Consider the following 18,860-nt stretch of genomic DNA (forward strand, 5'->3'; position numbering starts at 1 on the left):
CTCCAATCACAAAACAGAGACTAGCCAAAGAGATGAGAAAAGGAATATTGGCTAAAACCAAGAGCTTTATTGAGAGTTGTACAAGGTAACATTCCTTCCAGAATAGACCGTACAAACCCCATGGGTCAGGACTAGAAATACAATATATCATTATGTCTTGCCACAGTATATCATCCCATTCTACAGGTTACTGGCATCCCATTAACATTTACCTGGAAAGATGACATTCTACAGGTTACTGGCATCCCATTAACATTCTATAGGTTACTGGCATCCCATTAACATTCTATAGGTTACTGGCATCCCATTAACATTTACCTGGAAAGATGACATTCTACAGGTTACTGGCATCCCATTAACATTCTATAGGTTACTGGCATCCCATTAACATTTACCTGGAAAGATGACATTCAAGGAAAAAAGCTTCTGACTAAAAGTTTTAAAATCATAAACATATTAACCACAGGATGTTCTGTGATTGTAATGTAGAAAAAAGAACGCTAAACGCTAAAATAACTCTAAACTGAGCTCGGAGAAAAGTTTCAGTCTGAGGATGGTGTTGTTCAACGGTCCAGTTTAGCTCTCTTGACCTCTGGTTCTGGTTCAGACGGTGCCACACTCACTCCAGAGATCTAGAAAACAACAATATTAGTTACATGTCCAAGCCTGAAATGAGTGATTTGACACGACAGAAGGCTATTTTACCTCGTCGGACACAAACTGTTACCTGAACATGGTTTTAGTTCATAACTTCATGGAAATTACCACTATAGGATCTCTGTAATTACAGAGAGATTCAGTTTGAAACAACAAACGTACCACAGGTTCGACCAGGGACATCCTTATCTTCTGGTGCTGGACGTTGGACGCATCCAGACTGATGGTCACTTTGACCTTGTCAAACATGTTGAAGGAGTGGCCCTCCACCGTCAGACTAGGAGCCTGCACACACACACACACACACACACAGTTACAGTTGATCCATACACACACCAAAAAAGCTTTAATTTTCTCTGACACACAGCGAGGGTACCTCTTCGTTGAAGATCAGTTTGGGGCTGGGTTTATCTTTGTTCTCAAAGAACACCGTTCCCTCCAGACCAAACTTAGGGATGAGGACGATGATGGCGTTCTTCCTCACAAACAGGATGAAGCCCTCTTCGTTCAGGATGCCTCTGCTCTTGAAGAACAGCTGGAGGAAACAACACATTATCTCGTCAAACAGATGGAAACAGGGAGAGACTGCCCGGAAATGTCCAGTAAGAAATGTTATTTTTCAATTTCCGTTGCAAAGCATTTTGCTACAGTGCACTAATGAATATGACCTAGTTGTCCTTTTGTAAAAATGGGTCCCTCGTCTTCAATGGGACTTCCTGGTTAAATAGTTGTGAGTCCAGTACCTGTGTGTGGAAGGCTAGAGGCTCTAACAGGTCAGTGTGTTGGGTGAGTCCAGTACCTGTGTGTGGAAGGCTAGAGGCTCTAACAGGTCAGTGTGTTGGGTGAGTCCAGTACCTGTGTGTGGAAGGCTAGAGGCTCTAACAGGTCAGTGTGTTGGGTGAGTCCAGTACCTGTGTGTGGAAGGCTAGAGGCTCTAACAGGTCAGTGTGTTGGGTGAGTCCAGTACCTGTGTGTGGTAGGCTACAGAGGCTCGCTGTGCGTACTGGGCCATCTTGTGTCTGTAGTTGAGGTTGTTGCAGAGGGCAGACTGCTTGTGTTTGTCCATCAGGTCTGGGTAAGTGCTGTCTGCTCCAATGGCTACAGCCAGCAGCCGATGCACGATGATGTCAGAGTATCTGTAGAGGTTACAATCACATCAGAACCAGTCAGGGTAGAGGAAGGGGGGGTGTGGACGGACCAGTCAGGAGTAGAGGAGGGGTGTGGTCCAGTCAGAGGTAGAGAGGGGGGGGGGGGGGTGGACCAGTAGAGAGAGAGTGTGGACCTACAGATGGGTTAGGTGAAGTGTGTGTTCTCACTGTCCAATAGGTGAGGTGAAGTGTGTGTTCTCACCGTCTGATAGGTGAGGTGAAGTGTGTGTAGATGGGAGAGGCCAGTCCATAGTGGTGGAAGTCACTGTCCATCCCGGAGCAGAAGTACACAGCCTGCATCATGCAGCGTGTTGCTAGGATACGCAGCAAGGTGTTGAAGTAAGGGAAGCCGTCCACCTGGGCCGCGTCCAGAGAGTCAGCTAGAGCCTTGGCCGAGTCCGTGTGGATCACCATGTCCTGAGGGGAGGGACAACAACGTTAGGACTACGTTAGACTGATGTCAGAAACAACAACGTTAGGACTACATTAGACTGATGTCAGAAACAACAACGTGAGGACTACATTAGACTGATGTCAGAAACAACAACGTTAGGACTACATTAGACTGATGTCAGAAACAACAACGTTAGGACTACATTAGACTGATGTCAGAAACAACAACATTAGGACTACATTAGACTGATGTCAGAAACAACAATGTTAGGACTACATTAGACTGATGTCAGAAACAACAACGTTAGGACTACATTAGACTGATGTCAGAAACAACAACGTTAGGACTACATTAGACTGATGTCAGAAACAACAACGTTAGGACTACATTAGACTGATGTCAGAAACAACAACGTTAGGACTACATTAGACTGTCAGAAACAACAACGTGAGGACTACATTAGACTGATGTCAGAAACAACAACGTTAGGACTATATTAGACTGATGTCAGAAACAACAACATTAGGACTACATTAGACTGATGTCAGAAACAACAACATTAGGACTACATTAGACTGTCAGAAACAACAACGTGAGGACTACATTAGACTGATGTCAGAAACAACAACGTTAGGACATTAGACTGATGTCAGAAACAACAACATTAGGACTACATTAGACTGATGTCAGAAACAACAACGTGAGGACTACATTAGACTGATGTCAGAAACAACAACGTTAGGACTACATTAGACTGAAGGTCCTACGTCTATTTCGTTGTCCTTCGACCCGGAAAGGAACAATTGTACCTGTCATTAGACTGGTTATAGATAGAAGTGTTGTCTATAGATGTACCTGTCATTAGACTGGTTATAGATAGAAGTGTTGTCTATAGATGTACCTGTCATTAGACTGGTTATAGATGTCTAGTCTGTCTGAATATGTAGATGTCATTAGACTGGTTATAGAAGTCTAGTCTGAATATATAGATGTACATTAGACTTGTTTTAGATGTTGATGTCTAGTCTGTCTGAATATATATATGTCATTAGACTGGTTTTAGATGTCTAGTCTGAATATATAGATGTACATTAGACTGGTTTTAGATGTTGATGTCTAGTCTGTCTGAATATATATATGTCATTAGACTGGTTTTAGAAGTCTAGTCTGAATATATAGATGTCATTAGACTGGTTTTAGATGTTGATGTCTAGTCAGTCTGAATATATAGATGTCATTAGACTGGTTTTAGATGTTGATGTCTAGTCAGTCTGAATACGTAGATGTACCTTAGACTTGGCAGCCTTGTTGAGGATGTCGTAGTTGGATGGAGGAGGGGCAGGGTGCTTCCTGAGAAGAGCGCACTCTGAGAACTCATCATAAATCTTCTGAGCTACTGAGATGTTGGCCAGCAACATGAACTCCTCCACCATCGAGTTGGTCTCCCTGAGGAACAATAAAGTTATTTGAATTTGAACCCACCGATACAGCGTGAACATCAAGTCTCTGAGCAGAGATCTACTGCTGGGTGTTATAACCCAGTGACAAGGTAAAACTGGAAACAGCAGGATGCTTTGACAGGCCACAAAAAGCCTGTCAATATTCAGGTGAATTCAGCTGAACTTGTTGAAGTTTAAACCACGTTAGTCAGGGTCAAAACGACAGCACAGTTTCAAGCCCCATGAATAGAACCTTATTTTCAATGTTATATTCTAAAAGCCTTATTTTAAATTCTACATTCTAAAAGCCTTATTTTAAATTCTACATTCTAAAAGCCTTATTTTAAATTCTACATTCTAAAAGCCTTATTTTAAATTCTGTATTCTAAAAGCCTTATTTTAAATTCTACATTCTAAAAGCCTTATTTTAAATTCTACATTCTAAAAGCCTTATTTTAAATTCTGTATTCTAAAAGCCTTATTTTAAATTCTACATTCTAAAAGCCTAACAACGTACTTGAGTTCCTTGGTCTGTAGGTCTATGGGGTCGTGAGTCTCACTGTCGATGTGGAAGCGAACCTCGGGCGAGGAGAGAGTCAACGCACTGAAACACACAACGGAAAACCACCATGTTAGATTACCAACAAAGACATGTATTTATACATTCCACACAGAGTACAACATATAGATTAATGACACCAGCAACCAGATCAATAAACACAATCAATCCATCAACCAACTAATCACCTTCGGGAATACATCAATCTGCCACAGTTCTAACGATCCGTCTCTTTCAACAGTTAGGGAAATGGTTATCAACTACTGACATCACATAGTCACAAACCCTTTATCCTGTCTCTTCAGGGTCCTGGCTAGTCTGTTCAGGCCTCCTAACCTCTTACCCTTCCTCTATCCTCGGTCTCTTCAGGGTCCTGGCTAGTCTGTTCAGGCCTCCTAACCTCTTACCCTTCCTCTATCCTCGGTCTCTTCAGGATCCTGGCTAGTCTGTTCAGGCCTCGTAACCTCTTACCCTTTCTCTATCATCTCTTCTGGGTCCTGGCTAGTCTGTTCAGGCCTCGTAACCTCTTATCCTTTCATCTCTTCAGATCCCTGGCTAGTCTGTTCAGGCCTCGTAACCTCTTACCCTTTCTCTATCCTCTCTTCAGGGTCCTGGCTAGTCTGTTCAGGTCTAGTAACCTCTTACCCTTCCTCTATCCTCGGTCTCTTCAGGATCCTGGCTAGTCTGTTCAGGCCTCGTAACCTCTTACGCTTTCTCTATCATCTCTTCAGGGTCCTGGCTAGTCTGTTCAGGTCTAGTAACCTCTTACCCTTCCTCTATCCTCGGTCTCTTCAGGGTCCTGGCTAGTCTGTTCAGGCCTCGTAACCTCTTACCCTTCCTCTATCCTCGGTCTCTTCAGGATCCTGGCTAGTCTGTTCAGGTCTCGTAACCTCTTACCCTTCCTCTATTCTCGGTCTCTTCAGGGTCCTGGCTAGTCTGTTCAGGCCTCGTAACCTCTTACCCTTTCTCTATCCTGTCTCTTCAGGATCATGGCTAGTCTGTTCAGGCCTCGTAACCTCTTACTCTTTCTCTATCCTGTCTCTTCAGGGTCCTGGCTAGTCTGTTCAGGTCTCGTAACCTCTTACTCTATCCTGTCTCTTCAGGGTCCTGGCTAGTCTGTTCAGGCCTCGTAACCTCACCCTTTCTCTATCCTGTCTCTTCAGGATCCTGGCTAGTCTGTTCAGGCCTCGTAACCTCTTACTCTTTCTCTATCCTGTCTCTTCAGGGTCCTGGCTAGTCTGTTCAGGCCTCGTAACCTCACCCTTTCTCTATCCTGTCTCTTCAGGGTCCTGGCTAGTCTGTTCAGGTCTAGTAACCTCTTACTCTATCCTGTCTCTTCAGGGTCCTGGCTAGTCTGTTCAGGCCTCGTAACCTCTTACGCTTTCTCTATCATCTCTTCAGGGTCCTGGCTAGTCTGTTCAGGCCTCGTAACCTCTTACCCTTCCTCTATCCTCGGTCTCTTCAGGATCCTGGCTAGTCTGTTCAGGTCTCGTAACCTCTTACCCTTCCTCTATTCTCGGTCTCTTCAGGGTCCTGGCTAGTCTGTTTAGGTCTCGTAATCTCTTACCCTTTCTCTATCCTGTCTCTTCAGAGTCCTGGCTAGTCTGTTCAGGCCTCGTAACCTCTTACCCTTTCTCTATCCTGTCTCTTCAGGATCATGGCTAGTCTGTTCAGGCCTCGTAACCTCACCCTTTCTCTATCCTGTCTCTTCAGGATCCTGGCTAGTCTGTTCAGGCCTCGTAACCTCACCCTTTCTCTATCCTGTCTCTTCAGGATCCTGGCTAGTCTGTTCAGGCCTCGTAACCTCTTACTCTTTCTCTATCCTGTCTCTTCAGGGTCCTGGCTAGTCTGTTCAGGCCTCGTAACCTCTTACTCTTTCTCTATCCTGTCTCTTCAGGGTCCTGGCTAGTCTGTTCAGGTCTAGTAACCTCACCCTTTCTCTATCCTCCGTTTCTTCAGGATCTTGGCTAGTCTGTTCAGGCCTCGTAAGCTCTTGGTGGTGTCATCATTCATGTTGGCGTCATCAATCCTCATCTGGGCCTCGGCGTACGTCAGCGAGGCCTGGAGGAAGAATTGTCTTTCAATTCAATAAACTTTATTGATCCCTGAGGGGCATTTATTATATTGTCTCAATCACAACTGTTACATTGTCAAATGTGTGAGTTTCCTCTCCCTCTACCTTGGAGTTGATGACACTTTTAGTGAATCTGGTCTTGACTATCTCAGCCTTGTCGTTGATCTCCCATATACAAGAGAAGGCCAGCCTACAGAGAGAAGACACCATGAACATCACTAACGGTAAATAACAACAACAACATATATGATGTCTTCAGGAAGTCTTAAAGTCACCTCTCCACACTGGACCTTAGAGAACACAGGTTGGAGCTCAGCAGTTCAGGAACCATGTCGATCCTCTGTGGGAGACAGTCATCTGTGTTAGCAATACAACACTGAAGTGGAATCCTATTCCCTATATCTACCTGCACATGACCATCTGATCATTTACCACTTCAATCTGCTAAATTGTAATTATCCGCCTACCTCCTCATGCCTTTTGCACAAAATGTATATAGACTATTTTTTTCCCTTCTACTGTGTTATTGACTTGTTAATTGTTTACTCCATGTGTAACTCTGTGTTGTTGACTTGTTTATTGTTTACTCCATGTGTAACTCTGTGTTGTTGACTTGTTTATTGTTTACTTCATGTGTAACTGTGTTGTTGACTTGTTTATTGTTTACTCCATGTGTAACTCTGTGTTGTTGACTTGTTTATTGTTTACTCCATGTGTAACTCTGTGTTGTTGTCTGTTCACACTGCTATGCTTTATCTTGACCAGGTCGCAGTTGTAAATGAGAACTTGTTCTCAACTAGCCTTCCTGGTTAAATAAAGGTGTTCTCAACTAGCCCTACCTGGTTAAATAAAGGTGTTCTCAACTAGCCTACCTGGTTAAATAAAGGTGTTCTCAACTAGCCTACCTGGTTAAATAAAGGTGTTCTCAACTAGCCTACCTGGTTAAATAAAGGTGTTCTCAACTGGCCTACCTGGTTAAATAAAGGTGTTCTCAACTAGCCTACCTGGTTAAATAAAGGTGTTCTCAACTAGCCTACCTGGTTAAATAAAGGTGTTCTCAACTAGCCTACCTGGTTAAATAAAGGTGTTCTCAACTGGCCTACCTGGTTAAATAAAGGTGTTCTCAACTAGCCTACCTGGTTAAATAAAGGTGTTCTCAACTAGCCTACCTGGTTAAATAAAGGTGTTCTCAACTAGCCTACCTGGTTAAATAAAGGTGTTCTCAACTAGCCTACCTGGTTAAATAAAGGTGAAATAAAAATATATTTCGGACTACTTTTGACCCGGGCTCTGGTAAAAAAGAAAGAAAGAAAGTAGTGCACTTATATAGTGAATAGGGTGCCGTTTAAGACGAACTAAAAGAGCTAGCTAGGGGTCATCAAGGTCACTATGTGATGAAACAGATGGTCTGTACCCTTCCAGTCAGGTAGACTGTAGTTCCTCTGTTAGCAGCCTCCAGGTCCATAGCGTTGCCTGGCCGGATGAAGTGGCTCACATCAGCAATGTGGACACCAACCTTCAACCCACAAAGAAACACACACACACACGATGACTTCTCAACTTTCAATTCTGTTCCACCGTATTACCAATTAAAATAGATTCTGTTACCTCATCCAAAAATTCACCCGTCCCAATGAAATGCTGTGGTAAACTGTGTTAGTTCCTCAGTGTCCTACCTCTTGGTTTCCATTGGGCAGGTCTCTACAGTGCAGAGCATCATCTATGTCCGTACAGCCAGGAGGATCCACACTGCAGACGGTCAGGTTCCTCAGGTCCTCTCTCACAGCCATGTCCTGATAGGAGATCAAATAAGGTTTAGTGATGCATTATTACCTGTTATAAGCATGTTATGAGCCTTTATAAAGTATTATAACCACACCATAATGCAATTATACCAACAGGCTTTAAGTAGTGTTACCAAATTGTTGATTGGTATAGCTACAACAATGTAGCCACCAGCTGACAACCATTGATATATATGTCTTGACACAAAATGGCCGCCATAACAGAACCCCCCCTGTGCGGTGCAGTTACCTCCTCTGTGATGTTCCAGGGCATCTTGGGGAGGAAACTGAGGACGGCCTGTGAGAAGTCCTGGTGAGGGACATCATGCTCCAGCAGTAGCACCTCCGTCTCCGTCTCCTTGTCCCCTGCACTTCCCAGACTACGAACAAAATGGCCCTGAGAGGAGGAGAGAGGGAGAGAAGGAGAGGAGGAGAGGAGGAGAGAGGGAGAGAAGGAGAGAGGGAGAGGAGGAGAGAGGGAGAGGAGGAGAGAGGGGTGGGTGAGGAGGAGAGAGGGAGAGGAGGAGAGAGGGAGAGGAGGAGAGAGGGAGAGGAGGAGAGAGGGAGAGAGGGGTGGGTGAGGAGAGAGGGAGAGAGGGGTGGGTGAGGAGAGAGGGAGAGAAGGAGAAAGGAAAGGTGAGGAGAGAATGGTGTCTAGTCTCTGCTAGTTCCTCAAAGACCGAAAGAGGAGAGATGAGCCGTTATGATTGAGGTGGGTTCCAGGTCCTCTTCATTGCAGTCGAGCTGCACATCTCATGTACATCACACACTTCTCCAGGCATTGATATCCCATAATGATACGTGATCATCTGAGCAGCCCAACTGTAATCAAGAGGACCTGAGAGACACATACATTAGGGTATCTGGAGTGCTTGGGCCAGCCGTCGACGGCCACCATGATCCTCTGTCCTGCCAACGTGGCCGCCTGGCGCGTCTCTATACGGATCCTGGGGATACGGCGGTCGGCTGGAGTGAAGAGGTGACGGGTCGCCTGGGAAGGGGAGGACGGGGTATAACAGACCAGGAACAATGAGATATCTTCGTCAGCACAAAACAAGTACGACAGACGACAAAAATAATCACAAGAGAAACCAAAGCATGGTGGTATACGCATCCATATGGATAAATACTCGTGTAGGATTTCTGAAGGGTTTGATTTGATTGATGTGTTGATTGACAGAGCAGAGCGAGGTGATGCTAGTTACCTCTTTGATTTGGGACAGGAAGAGCATGCCACAGAAGGGTCTCCAGTTCCTCTTGATGATGCCCACCACCCTGCCTGTGGGCTTCCGTGACGCCGCCCCAGACGGACCACTCTTCAACTCTGCCTCCTCCTCCTCCTCTGTGACATCATCCTCCTTGGGCCCCTCGTCCTGCAGCACCACAGAGGACGGAGCCACCCATTGGTTCAGAGGCAGGATCTCCACAGCAACCAGGTCCTGATGGACAGCCCTGTTCAGGTTCTGCAGGCCTTGGATCAGAACCTGAGGGGCGGGAAGAGGAAGTGTTACCATGGTAACCAACACTGCTTCGTTTACATTTCCCACATTTCCCATCCAATCACTCCCTCATCCCCATCTCGCCGGCTGGCACTTAGAACAGCATCAAATATTCTCCACTCCCATCCAATGGTAAAGGAACAGAGGAGTTAACTAACCAGGTACATGAACAGAGGAGTTAACTAACCAGGTACATGAACAGAGGAGTTAACTAACCAGGTACATGAACAGAGGAGTTAACTAACCAGGTACATGAACAGAGGAGTTAACTAACCAGGTACAGGAACAGAGGAGTTAACTAACCAGGTACATGAACAGAGGAGTTAACTAACCAGGTACATGAACAGAGGAGTTAACTAACCAGGTACATGAACAGAGGAGTTAACTAACCATGAGGAAATATTCAGCAACTGTTGGAGGACTTAAAGAATGTTCCATACTTCTATGGCAGGTTACACGGCCAGAATCCACAAATGACCATGAGCTATGCTTCAGCAGCACTCACCTCTGTACTGTCATCTCCTTCTCCGTGGACAAACACAGTAGCCTCCAGGTAGTTGTCTCTGCTAGCCCGGAACGTTCCCTGTTGGAAGGTCCCACTCTTAATCCCAGACTGGATCCTAGACAGGGGCAGGTGCTCCGGGAACAACACCTTACTGCTGGTGATCTCATTCTGGGGGAGGGAGAGAGAAATGAAAGGGATAAATTACAGGAATAACCATGAATATGCAGATCTAACTTTCTCTATGAATATGCAGATCTGCAGCCTCCCGGGTGGCGCAGTGGTTAAGGGCGCTGTACTGCAGCGCCAGCTGTGCCACCAGAGTCCCTGGGTTCGCGCCCAGGCTCTGTCGTAACCGAATAGGAATATAAAATAGCTGCTGTAGAAAGTACATATGTGTAAATGTGATATTGTGTAGATATGAGCTACCTTGTCATCGTTGGTCAAAGCCAGTCGATCCACCAGCTCAGGGTTGGCTATCAGACTCTTGACGTACTCCTCACCTGTGTGGAACAGAGGATGGATGTAGATGGCATCTTCTAGAGTAAACATGTAGTCCACATCTACTAGAGTAAACATGTAGTCCACATCTACTAGAGTAAACATGTAGTCCACATCTACTAGAGTAAACATGTAGTCCACATCGACTAGAGTAAACATGTAGTCCACATCGACTAGAGTAAACATGTAGTCCACATCTACTAGAGTAAACATGTAGTCCACATCTACTAGAGTAAACATGTAGTCCACATCTACTATAGTAAACATGTAGTCCACATCGACTAGAGTAAACATGTAGTCCACATCTACTAGAGTAAACATGTAGTCCACATCTTCTAGAGTAAACATGTAGTCCACATCTACTAGAGTAAACATGTAGTCGACATGTTGAACACACCTAGTATTGTGACCTTGTGTTTAAGGTTAAAGACAAGAACAGCGGTCTCATCTTGGGGTACTGAGGTAACAGATATTGTGATTTTAAAGACAAGAACAGCGGTCTCATCTTGGGGTACTGAGGTAACAGATATTGTGATATTAAAGACAAGAACAGCGGTCTCATCTTGGGGTACTGAAGTAAGAACAGCAGTCTCATCTTGGGGTACTGAGGTAACAGATATTGTGATTTTAAAGACAAGAACAGCGGTCTCATCTTGGGGTACTGAGGTAACAGATATTGTGATATTAAAGACAAGAACAGCGGTCTCATCTTGGGGTACTGAGGTAAGAACAGCAGTCTCATCTTGGGGTACTGAGGTAACAGATATCGTGATTTTTAAAGACAAGAACAGTGGTCTCATCTTGGGGTACTGAGGTAACAGATATTGTGATATTAAAGACAAGAACAGCGGTCTCATCTTGGGGTACTGAGGTAAGAACAGCGGTCTCATCTTGGGGTACTGAGGTAACTGTGGTGTGTTGTTTCTTACATCTGTATGTGAGCAGGCCGGACTCCTCTGCTTTCTCCTTGTTGCCCCGGTCATTGGTCAGCAAAACAACCTTTAACCTCTTGTCCGTGGGGGTGTTGTTCAGGTGATCGCTGTACCACTTGGTAGATATGCGGATGGCTCTGTCATTACGATCGTTGGCGCTTTCCCCCTGCTCTCTCTCTATATACGTTTCTCTGGAACAGAAGAATACAACCATACGTCGCTTTGAAAAGCATTGATCACAAATGGATGGACAGTTAAGGAGTCAGCATGCTTCAGTTCGGCTGGCGACTAGCCTGAGCTAAATTTACTTTTTTGCCTAGGAGATCTTAGTCACGCAATTTTTCAAAAAGTCCAAAGTCCAAAAAACAAACGAAAACAAACTAAATGTTGTTTGTCGTTTAATATACGCAAAGTCTCCCAAACTGTTTTGGTTGGGAAACATGCTGACTTCAGTCTTGCTCCAACTTATTTCAGTCAATTGCTACATTGGCGTCAGTGGTGGGATAACCCCAAGGGTCACTGATTCAAAACCAAGTTAGGCTGCACCCTCTTAAATCACTACAAAACAGTCAGTTATCTAAGGCAAACAGTATATCTATTTTCTACCTGTGATGTTCGTTAGTGAAAGTGTAAAAGTGTTTTTCCTTGTCGTGAAGGATGTCTTTCAACCGCTTGTAGATGGGAGCGCTCCTGTGGCGGACCTCTTGGAGTACAGTCTGCAGAATGATCACGTTCTTGATCAAGGGATCCTCCAGGATATCAATCTACAGACATTAAAAGGGATACTGACTCAGCGTGGTAGAATGTCACACCTGAAAGTTAGTCAAATTAGTGTTAGCTAGATCAGGGTTTCCTAAACTTGATCCTGCACGTTTGGGTTTTTGCCCCAGCACTACATAGCGGACTCAAATATTCAACTCATTATCAAGCTTTCATTATTTTAATCAGCTGGGTAGGGAAAAAAACAGAACGTGCCACAGGGGGACGGGGGCAGGACCGAGTTTGCGAAACCCTGAGCTCGATAAGTGGGGTTCACACTTTCACTAGAGGCGTGTCAGACATCTAAAACTGTAGTGATGCGGTGGGAAAATCTAGCGTTAACTTTAGACATGTACTTGTTTTGTATTGATTTGTTGTCAATAATAACGTTTACGTTAGACATTATTGCACAGTAACTTACCTGGCTCAACACAATATTTGTGTCTGGGAGTAAATAGTGTGGGAAAGAACACAAGTTGCTTTCAATGTAAGTGTCTTTCTGCAACACAGTCTCTTCTTGCTTGCATTCTGTACAAACTTCACTTCCGCACCAAATATCGTCTCGCAGGTAATGCTCACGGACTATTTTCATGATCCCGCCTGATCGGGTTTTCTTTACGAAAGTTTTTGATTTCAACATTACTCCGATATATATATATTACAACAGTAATTTTGATACGTTTCTACTCATAGGTGTACATCAACAAACATTCCACCCGAGACCGATGTACACACGTGGGGGGAGGGAAGATAAAAACATTCCCGGGGTTTCTTGTGACGGATCATATCTGATTCATATTCTATTGTGAAAGTTACCAGATACTTTGTGTGCTTTTTATACATATATCAATGAAATGTGTGTATTTTAAAAACAATTTACGGGGAATTTTATGATAGATAATTAAATATGTCATAATATAATATTTTCCAACTCTGTGTAAAACTTTTTAAGGCCATCTTCTTTTTCTTCTTCATTTGAATGGCGGTGTGCAAACCAACGTCAAGAAGCATTTCAGCTCCGTTGCGGGCTGGAGTGTGATAGACACAGTGCAAGTGCTCATCAACAACACTTGCATGCATAATCAGGGTGGATACGTCATCTAGCGACAGATAATGTAATAACTGACAATAATGGAATATCTGGTAATAATGTGATAACTTTTACATTGAACATTTTATAAATGCTGATAATGTAATACATTGCCAATAATGTGTAAGAAATATGCTGAACGCATAACGTAATAACATTTTCGAGCATAATGTAATAGTTACTACAGTTAGTTATTACATTATGTGTTGATTATGACAAAGTGTGTAACTTTTTTTTCACGAATAGTGTAATGACTTCAATCAAAGATGACATCACTCTCTTTGTTTAATGGCATGTATATTAAGTGTCACACACTTGACAGATACTGAAAAGGCCAAGGTTGCCTCAGGTCAGTCGCAATGCCACAATACACAGGATTCAAAACAGAAACATGTAGCCATTACTACATCCCTTAATAATGGCAGCCACACATCCACGATCACCACTGTTGTTGCTTTGTAGAGCAGCTCATTGAGTTTAGTCCTGATCAATTCTTTATGATCACCACTGTTGTTGCTTTGTAGAGCAGCTCATTGAGTTTAGTCCTGATCAGTTCTTTATGATCACCACTGTTGTTGCTTTGTAGAGCAGCTCATTGAGTTTAGTCCTGATCAGTTCTTTATGATCACCACTGTTGTTGCTTTGTAGAGCAGCTCATTGAGTTTAGTCCTGATCAGTTCTTTATGATCACCACTGTTGTTGCTTTGTAGAGCAGCTCATTGAGTTTAGTCCTGATCAGTTCTTTATGATCATCCTCCAGTGGTTTTCTAGTCTCACTGATAACAGTCAACTCAGGTAACTCACCTTTCAGGTTTACATGTGTGTACTGTTCTGGCTCAGAGCATGACACACCTCCCTCCCTGACCCCTATCCTTACCCTTCAGGACAGAAAGGGTAGCGTCAGAGAGAGAGAGACAGACAGAGAGACAGAGACAGACAGAGAGACAGAGTGAGTTACAGAAAGAGAGACAGAGAGAGACAGAGAGAGAGAGAAAGAGAGAGAGAGAGAGAGAGAGAGAGAGAGAGAGAGAGACAGAGAGAGAGAGAGAGAGAGAGAGACAGAGAGAGAGAAAATCCTCTATTCCACGACCATCAGCCACTATTGTGAACACTGGTCTTCTTCACGGTGAGTTAAACAGATACATCTATCATTTTCTATAAAGAGGGCACATCTTTGGTAGTGGTCTCTTTGGTAGTGGTCTCTTTGGTAGTGGTCTCTTTGGTAGTGGTCTCTTTGGTAGTGGTCTCTTTGGTAGTGGTCTCGTATCGTTGCTGAGTTTCACTGTTTGAAATGATCCTACATGATATTGATTGAGAGATGCATCATTAAGAGCAGTTGGTAGCTGGGATTTCCATATCCCTGTGTGTTTTTCTGAGATGTTTAACTTTGTTTGTTAAGGATGGGTTATGGCATGGTCAGTGTTCTGTTACCACAGTTCTCAAAAGCTGCAAGCCACAACACTATTATGCCATAGCAACACTATTATGCCATAGCAACACTATTAAGCCCTAGCAACACCCTTTTAGCCCTAGCAAAACAATTAAGCCATAACACTATTAAGCCATAACACTATTATGCCATAGCAACACAATTAAGCCATAGCAACACTATTAAGCCATAGCAACACTATTAAGCCATGACAACACTATTAAGCCATAGCAACACTATTAAGCCATGACAACACTATTAAGCCCTGACAACACAATTAAGCCCTAATAACACCCTTTTAGCCCTAGCAACACAATTAAGCTATAGCAACACTATTAAGCCATAGCAACACTATTAAGCCATAGCAACACCATTAAGCCATGACAACACTATTAAGCCCTATAACACCCTTTTAGCCCTAGCAACACTATTAAGCCCTGACAACACTATTAAGCCCTGACAACACTATTAAGCCCTGACAACACTAGTAAGCCCTGACAACACTAGTAAGCCCTGACAACACTAGTAAGCCCTGACAACACTAGTAAGACCTGACAACACTAGTAAGCCCTGACTACACTATTAATCCCTGACAACACTAGTAAGCCCTGACAACACCAGTAAGCCCTAACAACACTATTAAGCCCTAACAACACTATTAAGCCCTGACAACACTATTAATCCCTGACAACACTATTAAGCCCTGACAACACTATTAAGCCATAGCAACACTATTAAGCCATAACAACACTATTAAGCCACAACAACACTATTAAGCCATAACAACACTATTAACCCTGACAACACTATTAAGCCCTGACAACACTATTAAGCCATAGCAACACTATTAAGCCATAACAACACTATTAATCGTTAACAACACTATTAAGCCCTAATAACACCCTTTTAGCCCTAGCAACACTATTAAGCCATAGCAACACTATTAAGCCATAACAACACTATTAAGCCACAACAACACTATTAAGCCATAACAACACTATTAATCGTTAACAACACTATTAATCCCTGACAACACTATTAAGCCATAGCAACACTATTAAGCCATAGCAACACTATGAAGCCCTGACAACACTATTAAGCCATAGCAACACTATTAAGCCATAACACTATTAAGCCATAACAACACTATTAAGCCATAACAACACTATTAAGCCATAACAACACTATTAATCCATAACAACACTATTAAGCCATAGCAACACTATTAAGCCCTGACAACACTATTAAGCCATAGCAACACTATTAAGCCACAACAACACTATTAAGCCACAACAACACTATTAATCCATGACAACACTATTAAGCCATAGCAACACTATTAAGCCACAACAACACTATTAATCCATGACAACACTATTAAGCCACAACAACACTATTAAGCCATAGCAACACTATTAAGCCATAGCAACACTATTAAGCCATAACAACACTATTAAGCCACAACAACACTATTAATCCATGACAACACTATTAAGCCATAGCAACACTATTAAGCCATAGCAACACTATTAAGCCATAGCAACACTATTAAGCCATAGCAACACTATTAAGCCATGACAACACTATTAAGCCATAGCAACACTATTAAGCCATAGCAACACTATTAAGCCACAACAACACTATTAATCCATGACAACACTATTAAGCCCTGACAACACTATTAAGCCACAACAACACTATTAAGCCATAGCAACACTATTAAGCCATAACAACACTATTAAGCCATAGCAACACTATTAAGCCACAGTGAAACAAAGTCTGCTGTTCTCAACCATTTAAGTTTGTGATTGTTCAATCATTGTGATTGTGTTGAACATTATTGCGTAATCAAACATACCATCTAGCATGCCATTCTTAACCACATCAGGAAGTGTTCGTCATAAAACAGATCCATCCACATTCAGGTATGTCCTCAGGACAGGTCATTGGAATGTTGAAACGTAGCAGGTGACCCAGGTTGTGAGTGTTCATCACACCAATATCTCTGTTACATTTCATGTTTCTTCTAGCACAGACTGGAACATCCTCGCCTGCTTTCTGCGATGTCTGTTTTCAGTCAGAAGTCGAAGCCTGTCAGATGGAGTCAGGAGATGAGTGCCAGTCAGAACATCGTTGACAGCAGCAGGAAGAAGACCAGTCTGCTGAAAGACAACTGCTGGATCAGACGCAGCATGGAGGAGGAGGAGGAGCTAGTGGAGTAAGTGGGACACACACACACACACTGTGTGGAGAGGTTCTGAGCTGTCTCAAATCTACTGACACTGTCACCATGGTTAGAAGTTTACCAATGTCAAACATCTAAATGATTTGACAATATCAAATTTGGTAGAATTCTCTCTCTCTCTAACATCCATCTCCCTCTGTCTGTTTAATGCTAACCACAGCCTGCAGTCGGAGCTGTGCCAGCCCGTCCCTGCCAGCCCGTCCCTGCCAGCCTGTCCCTGCCAGCCCGTCCCTGCCAGCCCCAGCACCCCAGTCAACCATCTGACCAAGAGGTACATTTGCATTGTGTTTATCTTAGCAGCGTTCCTGCCTAGAAGGCAAGCATCCCGGAGTCGCCTCTTCACTGTTGACGTTGAGACTGGTGTTTTGCGGGTACTATTTAATGAAGCTGCCAGTTGAGGACTTGTGAGGTGTCCGTTTCTCAAACTAGACCCTCTAATGTACTTGTCATCTTGCTCAGTTGGGAGTGGGAGGCCCCAGTGCACAACGGCAGTTTGCGTCTTTCTTTGAAGGGAGTAGTACACAGCATTGTACGCGATCTTCAGTTCCTTGGCAATTTCTCGCATTGAATAGCCTTAATTTCTCAGAACAAGAATAGACTGATGAGTTTCAGAAGAAAGTTCTTTGTTTCTGGCCATTTTGAGCCTGTAATCGAACCCACAAATGCTGACGCTCCAGATACTCAACTAGTTTCAAGAAGGTCAGTTTTATTGCATCTTTAATCAGAACAACAGTTTTCAGCTGTGCTAACATAATTGCAAAAGGGTTTTCTAATGATCAATTAGCCTTTTAAAATGATAAACTTGGATGAGCAAACACAACGTGCCCTTGGAACACAGGAGTTGTCACAGCTTCCGCTCGGCGTCGGGTCCTCTCCTATGTACGGGCGGCGCTCTGCGTCGGGTCCTCTCCTATGTACGGACGGCGCTCGGCGTTGTGTCCTCTCCTATGTACGGACGGCGCTCGGCGTCGTGTCCTCTCCTATGTACGGGCGGCACTCGGCGTCGGGTCCTCTCCTATGTACGGACGGCGCTCGGCGTCGGGTCCTCTCCTATGTACGGACGGCGCTCGGCGTCGGGTCCTCTCCTATGTACGGACGGCGCTCGGCGTCGGGTCCTCTCCTATGTACGGGCGGCGCTCGGCGTCGGGTCCTCTCCTATGTACGGGCGGTGCTCGGCGTCGGGTCCTCTCCTATGTACGGACGGCGCTCGGCGTCGGGTCCTCTCCTATGTACGGGCGGCGCTCGGCGTCGGGTCCTCTCCTATGTACGGACGGCGCTCGGCGTCGCCGGTCTTCTAGCCATCATCGATCCACTTTTCATTTTCCATGTGTTTCGTCATGTTTTTCCTCACACCTGGTTTCAATCCCCTCAATCACTTGTTGTGTATTTAACCCTCTGTTCCCCCCATGTCTTTGTGTGGGATTGTTTATTGTAAGTGCTTGTGCACGTGTTGTTTGGTGCGCGAGGGGTTTTTGTACCCAATTATTCTTGTTATTTTTATGCCGTGGGTTTTGCTATTAAACTGCTCCGGCTATAGTTCTGCTCTCCTGTGTCTGACTTCCCTGCCACCGATTACACACCCTGTAACGGCGTTCTTCGTTTGTCGAAAGAGAGTCGGACCGAAATGCAGCGTGGTGGTTAATCATGATCTTTAATAAAGAAAACGGCGATACATGAAATAAATAAATAAATACGAAAACAACAAACGGAACGTGAAACCTATTACAGCCTATCTGGTGAACACTACACAGAGACAGGAACAATCACCCACGAAATACAAAGTGAAACTCAGGCTACCTAAATACGGTTCCCAATCAGAGGCAACGAGAATCACCTGACAGCTGATTG

The 18,860-nt window shown here is 44.0% G+C and overlaps 1 protein-coding gene across 1 annotated transcript; it reads right to left on the reverse strand.

Annotated features, from left to right (window-relative positions):
* Positions 1-31: 31 nt before the first annotated feature.
* LOC109881797 (exosome complex exonuclease RRP44-like) lies at positions 32-12,888 on the reverse strand. The gene is made up of 20 exons (XM_031821971.1): positions 12,670-12,888; positions 12,096-12,253; positions 11,487-11,680; positions 10,486-10,559; positions 10,060-10,227; positions 9,261-9,539; positions 8,909-9,046; positions 8,306-8,452; positions 7,948-8,064; positions 7,686-7,787; positions 6,547-6,611; positions 6,377-6,461; positions 6,131-6,258; positions 4,156-4,242; positions 3,489-3,645; positions 2,008-2,222; positions 1,625-1,793; positions 1,034-1,192; positions 820-942; positions 32-632 (listed from the first exon to the last, which is right to left on the reverse strand). The coding sequence occupies exons 1-20, from the start codon at positions 12,886-12,888 to the stop codon at positions 564-566; spliced, it is 2,853 nt and encodes a 950-aa protein (XP_031677831.1). The 3' UTR covers positions 32-563.
* Positions 12,889-18,860: the final 5,972 nt, after the last annotated feature.

This window comes from Oncorhynchus kisutch, unplaced genomic scaffold (genome assembly GCF_002021735.2).
Source record: "Oncorhynchus kisutch isolate 150728-3 unplaced genomic scaffold, Okis_V2 scaffold4040, whole genome shotgun sequence".
Taxonomy (NCBI): Eukaryota; Metazoa; Chordata; class Actinopteri; order Salmoniformes; family Salmonidae; genus Oncorhynchus; species Oncorhynchus kisutch.

Coding starts and splice junctions, on each gene's coding strand:
- LOC109881797 (XM_031821971.1), bottom strand. CDS start 12,888: ATGTTGAAATCAAAAACTTTCGTAAAGAAAACCCGATCAGGCGGGATC. Junction 11,681..12,095: donor TTCACTAACGAACATCACAG/GTAGAAAATAGA, acceptor CTTCTGTTCCAG/AGAAACGTATATAGAGAGAG. Junction 633..819: donor TGTCCCTGGTCGAACCTGTG/GTACGTTTGTTG, acceptor GTTGTTTTCTAG/ATCTCTGGAGTGAGTGTGGC.